Source organism: Ipomoea nil, unplaced genomic scaffold, assembly GCF_001879475.1.
Source record: "Ipomoea nil cultivar Tokyo-kokei standard unplaced genomic scaffold, Asagao_1.1 scaffold0465, whole genome shotgun sequence".
NCBI classification, from domain to species: domain Eukaryota; kingdom Viridiplantae; phylum Streptophyta; class Magnoliopsida; order Solanales; family Convolvulaceae; genus Ipomoea; species Ipomoea nil.
Genome location: NW_017616893.1, coordinates 2,797,080 through 2,809,361, shown reverse-complemented (window position 1 = coordinate 2,809,361; position 12,282 = coordinate 2,797,080). Strand labels below are relative to the sequence as shown.

The following is a 12,282-nucleotide window of genomic DNA, read 5'->3' as shown; positions in this document are numbered from 1 at the left end:
ACACAAAAGTCTGGGACGATATTAGGTCACCAAAGTCGTTTAGGACGAAATTGAGAAAAACCACTATAGTCGAGGACGATTTTGGGTATTAACTCTATTAAAATATTATGAACTTACAATATATACTAAAAAAGAACTTGTGACATAGCCACCTTACAAGGTGAATCCTAAAGTACACACTATAATTGCCTTAGCTGATTGTAAAAAAAGTGTTTGGTAAATTAGCTGTTAGCTGATATCTGTTTGGTATAATTTCTTTTCTCAAAAAGCTAATTAAAAAAGTTGTTTGGACTAGCTTTTTGATTTTAGCCTTTTGGAGTTGCAAAAAACTAATTAACCAAACATTTATATTGATATTTTAACTAAATCAAACCATTAATAGTGGACAAATAAGCCAAAATTGGCCTATAGGCCAATTTTTTACCAAACAGGGCCATAATAAAATTAACATAATTTGTTGCTAACACAGCTTTTAAAAAAAAAAAAAAAAACTATAAGCAAGAAAATTCATATTCAATTTATCCAAATAAATTTATAATATAAATGTAAAAACTTGTGTGAGACGGGTCACGTCGGGTCGGGTCAAGCCGCACAAATGTCATACTTATATGCATGCTGAAATGCAATACTAATCAGGAATAAAATTGGTGTTACTTATAAAGGTAAATGTAATACTTTTAAGTAAAAATGTAATACTTTTACATATCGATTTAAATTTATTGCATTTTTCCTCAAAAATATTATATTTTCCTTTATAAGTAAGGGGCACTTGCCAACATTACTTATTATGAAATATTTAATACTTTTGATTGAAAATATAATATTTTTACCTCAAAATGCAAAAGTATTAGATTTTTCCGCAAAAGTATTACATTTTCCCTTATAAGTAACAAAAATTTTACTACGGACAAGGGCGGAGCCAGGATTGGATAGTGGGGGGGGGGGGGGGGGGAGGAACTACATATGGTTGAAATACTAAATCAAATACATTGATATCCATTTAACATATTTCAAAATAATAATTATATTACAAATTTACTAAAGTTTAGAATAAATCATTTATAATTGAATCTATATTAAATTGTTTTGCAATATGCTTTTTAATGTACATTGCTTTGTACGATTGAAAGAATAAAAACATTCACACATGTTTTAAAAGACTATTGATTATTTATCGAAAACATAATAGCAATTGCTTTCTCAAATATAAATACTACAAAATTTTTACATTATTATGCATGTAAATTTAAATACAAAACTTACCACATAACCACAAATCTGTATAATTAACCAAACAAATGCAATATCCATTATTTAGAATCAAACAAAATAACTATTTAAAATAAACAATAAAATATGAAACAAAAATTAATCACACTAGTTAAAAACAAAAAACAAAAAATAAAAATTAACTTGAAAAATATGCATAGATTTTAATAATGAAAAATTATCTTGTTATAGCGTATATGACGTATATATGTATGGTTCAAGAGAGAGAAACTAGTAAATAGGTTAAATGAGGTTTGAATGTGAGTCAACAATATGGAGAAAATATAATTTGAAATAGGAGATAACTAGAAAAGTTGAGAATATGAAGACTTTTATAACTTAGCTAATAAGATTAATTTAAATGGGAGGGGAACAAATATTTTAATTTGAAGAAAGAACAAAATTTTGATATTCTATATAATATTTTTTTAAAATTTAATATTGTATATAATATTTAAAAAAAATTGGGGTGGAGGCCAAGGCCCCCCATGACGTACACTTGCCTCCGCCGCTGATTCCTGATTAGTATTACATTTGTGCATTTAAAGTATGATATTTTTGTGTTGATTTGATCTGATCTGACTTGTCTCACGAATAATCGTCCTTGTAACCTTAATATAAGTTAAAGTAAGAACTAGAAAATTACAACCTCTACACGAAACCTAGAAATATGCATGATTGATATAGCATATAGGAAAATTCAATTCACAGGATAATCCGAGCTAGCTAGCTAGGTAGGTAGGCTGGCTAATCCACAAAGAACTTGCACTACAAGAAAGTGGCATCTATATAATATATGATTCACTTTTAGAATATACAAGACTGCTGCTATGACTTTGAATCAACTTTTTGCATGTATTGGATTTCACCTTTTCCATGTCATGATCAAATGAAGATGCTTTAATTTGCAAATGGGAATAAACTTGCATGGCTGGCCCGCCGGCCTGCTTGCATTCCCCCATTCGCTCTTGGTGGGAGATCTGCTTCGTGTCACTTCCTGTCTTCCTCTACCACAGCATACCCTAAAATTCTTACAAATTCATCACCTTTTGCTTTAATTTCTGCCATACCCATGCATCATGACTCACCACACATTCCAAACTCCATCTTTTTAATTTCCAAAACAATAAATTTTAGATTAATTCTCTTGTGAAAGGGTGGATCCTCTTACAAATTTTTATCTATAAAACAAGTCAATCAAGATTGAAATGTAATACTTATATTAAAAAATATAATATTAATAAGAAATAAAGTGTTTGTTACTTATAATATAAGTTATAATGAAAAGTTTAATACTTTTATAAAAAAATGTACTCTTTTAAATCAAAATATAAAAATATTACATTTTCTTTTATAATTAAGTAACAAATATTTTATTTCTGATTAGTATTATATTTTTCAGTATTACATTTTCGTTTTGACCAGACACAAACTTTTGCCTAAGTTTTATTTTCCTTTGCATATACATGATATTTAGTAGACATAAACTTAGTAAAATTCAGGAGAGAGAAACAATGGTAGAGTTTAGGTATGAGGAAAATATAGGATAATGAAGAGAAAAATAATTTTATTAAATTTAGATAGGTTTATAAAGTTTAAATAGGGAGAAAAAAATAGAGTTTAAATAGAGAGAGAAATCATTCAATGTTGTTAGAAAGAAAATTTTGAAATCTTGGGGTTGATGGTTGGATTTCAACTATTTATATTTGAGAAGGAAAAGTCTACCAAAGTCTTAAAATTAAAAGTCTACAATCGAATACCACACGATTTTGAAAGACTTTTTAAAAATCTTGATTGAATACCGCCTAACTTTTAAAGACTCTCTAAAAGTTCAAATTGAATACCTCCAAACTTTTAAAGTTAAGTCTTTAAAACTAAAGTCATGATTGAATACCCCCCTTAGAATTTATATGTGTCATGCAATCATTTTAAACGGTGGGAGTATTAGTAATTATAATTGAGGCTTTAACAATTATATTTGCTAAGCGTTTATAATTGTAACAATGACAATTGAGTTATATATTTCATATTATTATCTCCAAAGAGATAATTTTTTGGAGACTACAATCTAACTCTATCTATAATACCTTTTCAACATGCTTATGTTAACATTCTTAATTAGGATGAGACTTGAACCTGTGGCCTTCAATTTATAATAATAAAAGTGATGTTATCCAACTACTAGATACCTCGCTCTCAAAAGATTTCTTTAAAAAAAGTTTAATGGCAAATTGCAAGAACTGTATGTAGTCCTCTACCAGAGGTTTTGCTTCCTTGCTTGGGCAGCAAAGTTGTTGCAGCATTGTGCATGCATGTATCCTATCACAAAAGTGAATATACTTAAACTAAGTGCATGTAGATTCTAATACTGTTTGCTTTATTAATTCTTAATCTCATGCCACGGAGAGTATCAAGTTTTAGTATATATTTTATAAAAGTTGGCAGACATGCATGTTCACGTTTGATAATTAATTTATTCTAAAAAAAAAAAACCGATACATTTACGTAAATGATCTTGGGTAAAAATATCGTAACTTTAATATACAGCACAAGAAGTTTTACATTTAGTAACAATACACGTTATCATTGAAATTATCAATTTTGCTCACTAATAAAATTAGTGACCAAATTTTAACGTCATCACATGTTGTCATTATATCTTCCGTCACTATTGTAATAGTGACGACTTTTAAAAACTTGTCACAATTACTCAAGACTTTTGTGACAAGGTTTTTTTTTTTTGAAAGTTTGTGACAAGGTTTACTTACACTAAAAGTATTATTTGAGTGATAATAATAGAGGTCAAAATAAAGTAACATTCTGTGACTAAATATATTATTACAAAAAATGATCTAGTGACAATTAAAATCGTTGCAATTAATAATTTTATTGTGACAACACTTTAGTCAGAATAATTGTACTTGTAAATAGATGTTATTATTTGTTATTTTATCTTGTATATTATAAGTTATTATTTGTGTGGTGTAGAATTAGTAGACTTAGACTAGTCTATTAGTCAGGAGCTTTTAGTGTTATTATCTTTTAATCTATTGTAATCTCCATCAGTTAGAAATAGATTTGAATTACAATCTCTAATCTGGTATCAGCTAGGCTTCCGATCCTCTCTCTCTCCACCGTACACCACCGCAAAACCCCTCGCCTCCTCCTCCCTAAATGTCGGTTAATTCATCCGAGAGAACGGTTTCCGCCACCGGTTCTCCTCTCCGGCCACCCCAAATCCCCGTGCCTCCGCCCATCATTATGTCTCAATGAAGCTAACCTCCCGAAACTTCATCTTTTGGCGAACGCAACTAATCCCATTCCTACGAGGCCAGGACCTCCTGGGATTTGTCGACGGCAGCACGACCTGCCCGCCGCCGACCGTCGATGCCGCTCCTTCCGGTGAATCCGCGACTGCCGGCACTGCCTCGGGACCTCTCCCCAATTCGGCACACAAATTGTGGGTGCAACAGGATCAATCGATCCTCTCTCTGCTGATATCCTCCATGTCCAACGAGGTTCTTCATCTCGCCGTCGACCGGAATATCGCTGCAGAGGTATGGTGTTCCATCACCACGACGCTTGGATCATCGTCGCATGCCCGTTGTCTCAATCTGTTGGGGCAGTTCCAGCCCCTTCGTCAGGGCAATGCGTCGATCACCGAATACCTAGGACGGGCGGAGCTCCTTGTGGAGGCTTTAGCACAGGCCGGCCGCCTGCTTTCCATGGCGGAGCAGAACTTATACGTGTTCTGGGGCCTCCGCCCGGAGCTCAGGTCCATCGCCACCACGCTCACGGTCACCGGTTAACCCATCTCCTTACCCAGTTGGCAGATTTTCTCCAAGCTCAGGAGTTCATCGTGTCGGATGATTACCCCGCGATGGCCGACGTTGGGAGTGGTGGTGCTCACACCGCCATGTATGCAGGCCGGGCGTCGAACGGCGGGCGTACAACGAACGATGAAGGTAGTCGAGGTCGCGGTTCGAACCACTAGCGTGGAGGTCGTGGCGGCTGTTCCGGGCAGAGTCGCGGCGGCAGGCGCTACGGCCGTGGGGCACCGAGATGTCAAATATGCCGGTCGCAAAAACACACGGCGATCTACTGCTACAAACCTATACAACCCAACCTCCGACTCAGGCTCATATGGCTACTTTCGGCGACAGTCCAGCGGCGGCTTCGGCAGCTCAGGCAGACGATTGGTATCCGGACACCGGCGCAACGGCGCATGCGACCCCCGACGTCGGAATGCTGACTCACTCCGATGTGTACACTGGCCCCGATGTGCTGCAAGTCGGTAATGGCGCAAGTTTGGCTATTTCACGAGTCGGTCATGCGTCGATCCCATCTGTGTCAAAATCATTGTCTCTGTCCAATGTCTTACATGTCCCAAATTTATCTGTACCCCTGTTATCTATAAATAAATTCACTAACGAAAATGGTGTTTATTTCGAGTTTCATAACAATTGTTTTATTGTGAAGGATTCCAAAACCAGGGCAATTCTTCTTAAGGGGCCAACATTCGGGGGTTTGTACAAGCATCCGGTCACCCGAAGTCTCGTTGCGTATGTCAGTTCCCGCACCACTCTAGATGTGTGGCATCGCAGGCTAGGTCACCCGCACAGTGCTGTCCAACGTCATGTTCTTCAGAGTTGTCCTGTTCTACCAAATAAAGCCAACACCACAATGTCCTGCACGGCTTGTCACCTTGGCAAGTCGTCACGTTTTAAATTAGATAGTATAGAAAATTCTAGCAATAATGTTCTAGATTTGATATGTACTGATATCTGGGGTCCTGCACCTGTAATGTCGGCCAATGGCTACCATTATTTTCTGCTATATGTAGATGACTACTCGCGTTTCTGCTGGTTTTACCCATTACGGGTGAAATTAGACATATATAAAATATTCGAGTCGTTTCGTGTGTTGGTAGAGCGCCAATTTTAGCGTTTTATCAAGTCCATTCATTCATATTTAGGGGGTGAGTACCGAAAATTATGTACCATATTCCAAACACTGGGTATTAACCACCGTCAGTCATGTGCTTACACACCCGAGCAAAATGGCAGGGTTGAACGCCGGAACAGACATATCATTGAAACCGGCCTCGCTCTACTAGCCGAAGGCTTAGTACCCCTACAATATTGGGACTACGCCTTTGAAACCGCTACGTGCCTAATTAATTACCTACCAACTTCGGTACGAAACTTTGAGAGTCCTTACTCCGTCTATATAAACACCCCCCCCGGCATACACCTTTCTACGTGTCTTTGGGTGCCGGTGTTATCCCTATCTTCGGCCATACAATCGGCACAAGATAGAGTACCGCTTGGCCCAATGTGTCTTCCTAGGTTACCCTCCGTCCTTTAGGGGATACAGATGCATGGATCTGACAAGTGGGAAAACCTACATCTGTCGTCATGTCCGGTTCGACGAGACAGTGTTTCCGTTTTCCACAAGCCAGACGGAATCCACCACGACGCCCCAGCCCATGCTGTGGGCTTCCGGGCCCATCATACCACGGCCCACCCTGGCGGATACTTCGCCACGTCAAGGCCCAGTCAACACCAGGTCTGAGCCCACCCCGCTCGCGCATGACCCCGCCCCTCTAGCTATTGAAGGGCTCGCACCTGTTACAGTTCAACGTGTGACAACTCATGGTCAACCACAAGACCGAGGTCACGTAATGCGCCACCGTCACATGACTGGAGGCACAAACGAGCAATTTCATGCCCTAACTGCAGTCACTGATCCAACTTGTTACTCCCAGGCTGTAGGACACCCGCAATGGCGTGAGGCTATGGACCAGGAGTTTAATGCACTCATTCACAACAGCACTTGGCGGCTTGTTCCACCAGAGCCGCACATGAATATCATTGGGTGCAAATGGGTGTTTCGCACCAAGCGGACCGCTGAAGGTTCAGTTGAACGCTATAAAGCCCGCCTGTTTGCCAAAGGGCTCCAACCAGGTAGCAAGCGAGGATTTCTTTGATACCTTCAGTCCGGTTGTAAAACCGACTACTGTACGGTTGCTTTTTTCTCTTGCAGTCTCTCACAGTTGGACTCTACGCCAGTTAGACGTACACAATGCGTTTCTAAATGGCTATCTAGCTGAGACAGTCTATATCAAACAACCACTGGGATACGAAGATCCAACCCATCCTGATCACGTCTGTCATCTGCAACGCTCTCTCTATGGTCTCAAACAGGCACCACGGGCCTAGTTTAAGAGGCTTCATGAGTTTCTTCTCCTTGCATGTTTTACACCATCTAAGACGGATGTCTCCATGTTTCATTATACCACATGATCTTCCCCGAGTGTTTTTGCTTGTCTATGTCGACAATATTATTATGTTGGGAAACGATGCCGCTTTGATTACAACTTTTCTCAACCGCCTGTCTTCCACGTTCAAAATCTGCGACCTTGGCAAACCGGGATTCTTCTTGGGCATTAAGACCATTCCGACAGACGATGGCTACATACTCTCACAACGGCGCTATATGACGGACTTACTGAATCGGGCTGGCATGGTGGATTGCAAGCCACTCAGCACACCCGCGGCCGTCACGCAACCAGTCACTCCGACCGAGACTCCCTATGAGAATCCGACACAATACCGTCGTATTGTTGGGGCCCTACAGTATCTGACGATCACCCGGCCAGACCTCTCCTATGCTGTCAACCGCTTATGCCAGTTCATGCACTCTCCAACTACTGATCACTAGGGGTTGGTTAAACGGGTGCTGCGCTATATAAAGGGCACGCTCGACTACGACTTAAGCTTGAGGGCCTCCTCCACCACCGCTATTCATGCCTTCTCTGACTCCGACTGGGCAGGATGCCCGGTAGACAGAAAGAGCACCAGTGGATATGCCGTCTTTCTAGATATAGTAGCAATCTAGTTTCTTGGCTGTCCAGGAATCAACGGACGGTGGCCAGATCATCTACTGAAGCTGAGTACAAGGCCTTGGCGAATGTTTCCGCTGAGGTAACGTGGATTGTCTGAGTCATGCGTGAGCTCGGACTACACTCCGATCAGCCGCCTACCCTGTGGTGTGATAATCTGGGGGAAACCTATCTCTGCGCCAGTCCTGTCTTTCATGCACGGACGAAGCACGTGGAAATCGACTACCATTTTGTCCGAGACAAGGTCGCATCCGGGGAATTTGTCGTCAACTACGTGTCTACCAAGGATCAGTTAGCGGACATCCTTACTAAGCCGTTGCCAAGTCCGAGGTTTGCTGCTCTTCGCGATAAGCTCAATGTCGTGTCTCACCAACCTTGTGTTTGAGGGGATATGTAAATAGATGTTATTATTTGTTATTTTATCTTGTATATTATAAGTTATTATTTTTGTAGTGTAGAATTAGTAGACTTAGACTAGTCTATTAGTCAAGAGCTTTTAGCGTTATTATCTTTTAATCTATTGTAATCTCCATCAGTTAGAAATAGATTTGAATTACAATCTCTAATCGTACTTATTTTTGAGAATTGTTGTTGATTCAAAAATGGTTATCAATGACCAAAAAAGTGGTAACAGATAATTACTTTGTATGTTGTATTATAATACAACATTCATTTTACAATATTAGAATATTATGATACAATATTCATTTTATAGTATTATATTACAATATTCATTTTACAATATTATATTATAATTATATGTTGTACTAGTTTTTTACGCGCATTGCGCGATTGGGATAATGTCCAATGTTTTTTTTTTAAAATAAGTACTTTAAAGTATATTAAGGCAGAATTATATTGAAATTGTTCATGCATAGATAATTGAAGGTTGAATTTGCATATTTAAATAGGTAATTCTTCTCCCAAAGGTTGAGTCCCCAACCCCAAGGGCCCCCCACACTCCGACCCGGCAGAGCATTGTGGGAAGTTGTAAATCACGGTGACTGGTTCAGCAGACAGGGCCAAATGCTGATACGCACAAGGAATCTGTCCACTTTAGACATAATTCCCGCACTGCCGCCGCCGAGGTTCAAACCTTCGTCTCTTCTCCCAAATACTACCCACTAAACCATTGAGCTAAGCCCGTGCGGGTTAAATAGGTAATTCTAAGTTTACAAATGGAAGATAATATAGTCAAGATTGATTATAATTGTATAGGTATGGTTGAAACCAAATACGGGACATAAGGGAGAACAAATAAAAATTAGGACATAAAATATTAAATATATACTAATATTGTTTGAGGAGATTCCGACATTAGGATTTGTGGTTAAGTTCTATTAAGACTTTAATATTAGAATTAGATTAATGTTGTAGTTATAATTCTATATTAGACTTTAATATTAGAATTAGACTAACGGTGAATTAACGGAAAAGTTAAATGGATAATCATATAATTAATGATAAATTAGAAAATCTTAAAAGAAAAAATTAAAACCTGAACAATATGAACCATTCATTTGATTTAATAATTTGGCGGTCATTTTTTCTACCCAATATTAATAATTAAATAAATTCGGTGGTCAAATCCGCTAGTATAATCCGCTAACGCTAACCGCTAACTGCTGATTGTCAAACAATTAAGGACATTGCGAGGTAGTTCTCACTTCAATTTGTTGTGTGATTTGAATACTCTCGTTGTCACAAAATCTCTCAAGTAGTTAATATGGTTGGCTTTATTAATTCTATATTTTTAATTTTTTCATGTTATTAATAAAATACTTGGTAAATAAATATATAGCATTATTTTGTATTATAACTTTGATATTTAATTAGAAAAATAGTGCACAAAAAAGATAATAGATAATGTAGTGAATATAATCAATTGATGAATTTGAATGTAAAAATTTTTACATTTGAGAAAAATAAAGACAATATAACTAATGAAAATATTTCTTTTAATTAATTTATTGATAATTAATAAAAAAATTTTCACTGAATAAAGACATTGTAAGGATAATGTAGCGAATATAATCAATTAATAAATTCGAATATAAAGAATTTTTATATTGAAGAAAAATAAAGATAATATAACTAATAAAATTATTTCTCTTATTTAATTGATTGATAATGAATAATTTTTTTTTTTGAATAAAGGCATGGACACATAATTCTAAATTAAAGAAATGCATATTTATTATTTTTTGTTGTAACTACTAAATTATTATTTATATATAATTTAATAAGAGTAAAATAGAGTACTAATTATGCCAACTTTGATTGGGATGAGGTTCGAACCTAAGACCTTTTTTTTTTTTTTTTTATTGAAATCAATGAGTAAGTTAACGGTGAACTAACGGCAATTTTTAAAATTTTAACGGAATTAGTAACGGTGTGCGGGTATTTTAGGAAATTTTAGTGTAAAATTTAAATCTGATCAATCTTTTAATTAATCTGAGCCATTTATTTTATTAAAATCTGTGACCGCCATTTTTTCTACCCATTATAGGCCTAACTCTCTTGGGCTCTTATTAGTATAGTAGATAGTAGATAGAATAGTAGATGTCAATGACCTTGTGGTCTAGTGGCATAAAGTGACTCTCCTTTAATTCTCCTCAATTCTAAGGCATATGATCAACTATTCTAGCTAGATTTATTTCCTTCTGCTTATGGTACAGTTAATTCTTAAAGTCATTCCTTGTCGAGGGATAATAGATTTGACTTGAAAAGTTTTACTCACAACCATTCATTCACCACGTATCTCATTGAAAATCATCTGGATCTCTTCAACATGATTTACAACAATTTTGAAATATATCATCTTGTAATAATCATTGGTTGACGACAAAGTTCTTTGTCCCAACATCTTCACTTTTATACTTATGGTCTAAATTAAAGATCCACACAACTCCTTTAAGTGTCTGAAACTTGTAGTACACATTATACAATGAGCCGGATAAACCATTCGAAATGTAGTTTCGGTAGAGGAAGCTAAGCTATAATGTTTCCAAACCTCAATTATGACTCGTTCTCCTTCACAATAAAAACTTTCTCGATCAAAAATCTTTAAGACCGAAAATTGTTATGAAAAATGGTATCTTTTCTTATCACCTCTTGAACTTGTCTAACCTTTCAACCAATTCACTTGGCATATTAATACGTACCTACACCCCATAGGGATCACCTCTTGAACTTGTCTAAGTGTCTAACCTTTCAACCAATTCACTTGGCATATTAATACGTACCTACACCTTAGGGATAGACCACTGATTTTCAAGCCAACATTAGCGTAGGTTTCCGGGGAGAAATTAATAGCATTCAAATTGCTAGCTGAGATTGCCCTGCGCGAGAAAGAGAGCATCTATATTATACAATTTAATTAATCTTAGAAAGACTCTTGTATAAATAGTGGTGCAAACTCACTTCCTAAACCAATGTGGGACAAAGGCTATTTTAAAATCTTTCCCCTTCATTTTTCCAACTCAAATGGATCTACTTTGAGAATCAATTTCTCATTCACCCATTATACGTTTTGAGCGTACAATCAATCTCTTCATCTCACTACGAAGAACCTGAATCCACTTTGACCCGACCCAAATCAGAAGTGGACTCCACTAATATTTGTACCACAAAATAGCCACTTAAAATGTCATTTTATACTATTTTTTCAACAGTTACCAAGGTAACTGTCGTTTTCACCACTGTTGCCTTGGACATGTGAGAAAATCGTATCTGGTTGATCAATTAATTAATTAATTACTTTGATTGCAATTCCTATTTACTACAAAATGAAAGAGACTTCTTCTATTTAAACTCATTACAATTACCAAGTATTGTAATTAGGAATAGTCAATCTACGAGTGTGGGAGACCCCCAACAAGTCATTATGAAAAATCCGACATAATACATATATATACACATACGTATGTGCGTGTGTATTAAAGTTCCATATTAAATGCATGAGCAATGACCTTTTTACTTTTTTCTTTTTATTTTTTCCTCATGTTTGAACCCATTGTTCAAAAGTAAGGGATAATAACGGTAATGTGTTTTATGATTACTAAAGATTTTGAATCCAATAGTAGAATAGCAAACGTAAGCAAACAAAC

At 36.7% G+C, this 12,282-nt stretch overlaps 1 protein-coding gene across 1 annotated transcript; it reads left to right on the top strand.

Annotated features, from left to right (window-relative positions):
* The first annotated feature begins 7,545 nt into the window (after positions 1-7,545).
* LOC109173081 (uncharacterized mitochondrial protein AtMg00810-like) lies at positions 7,546-7,992 on the top strand. The gene has a single exon (XM_019322340.1). The coding sequence runs from the start codon at positions 7,546-7,548 to the stop codon at positions 7,990-7,992; it is 447 nt and encodes a 148-aa protein (XP_019177885.1).
* Positions 7,993-12,282: the final 4,290 nt, after the last annotated feature.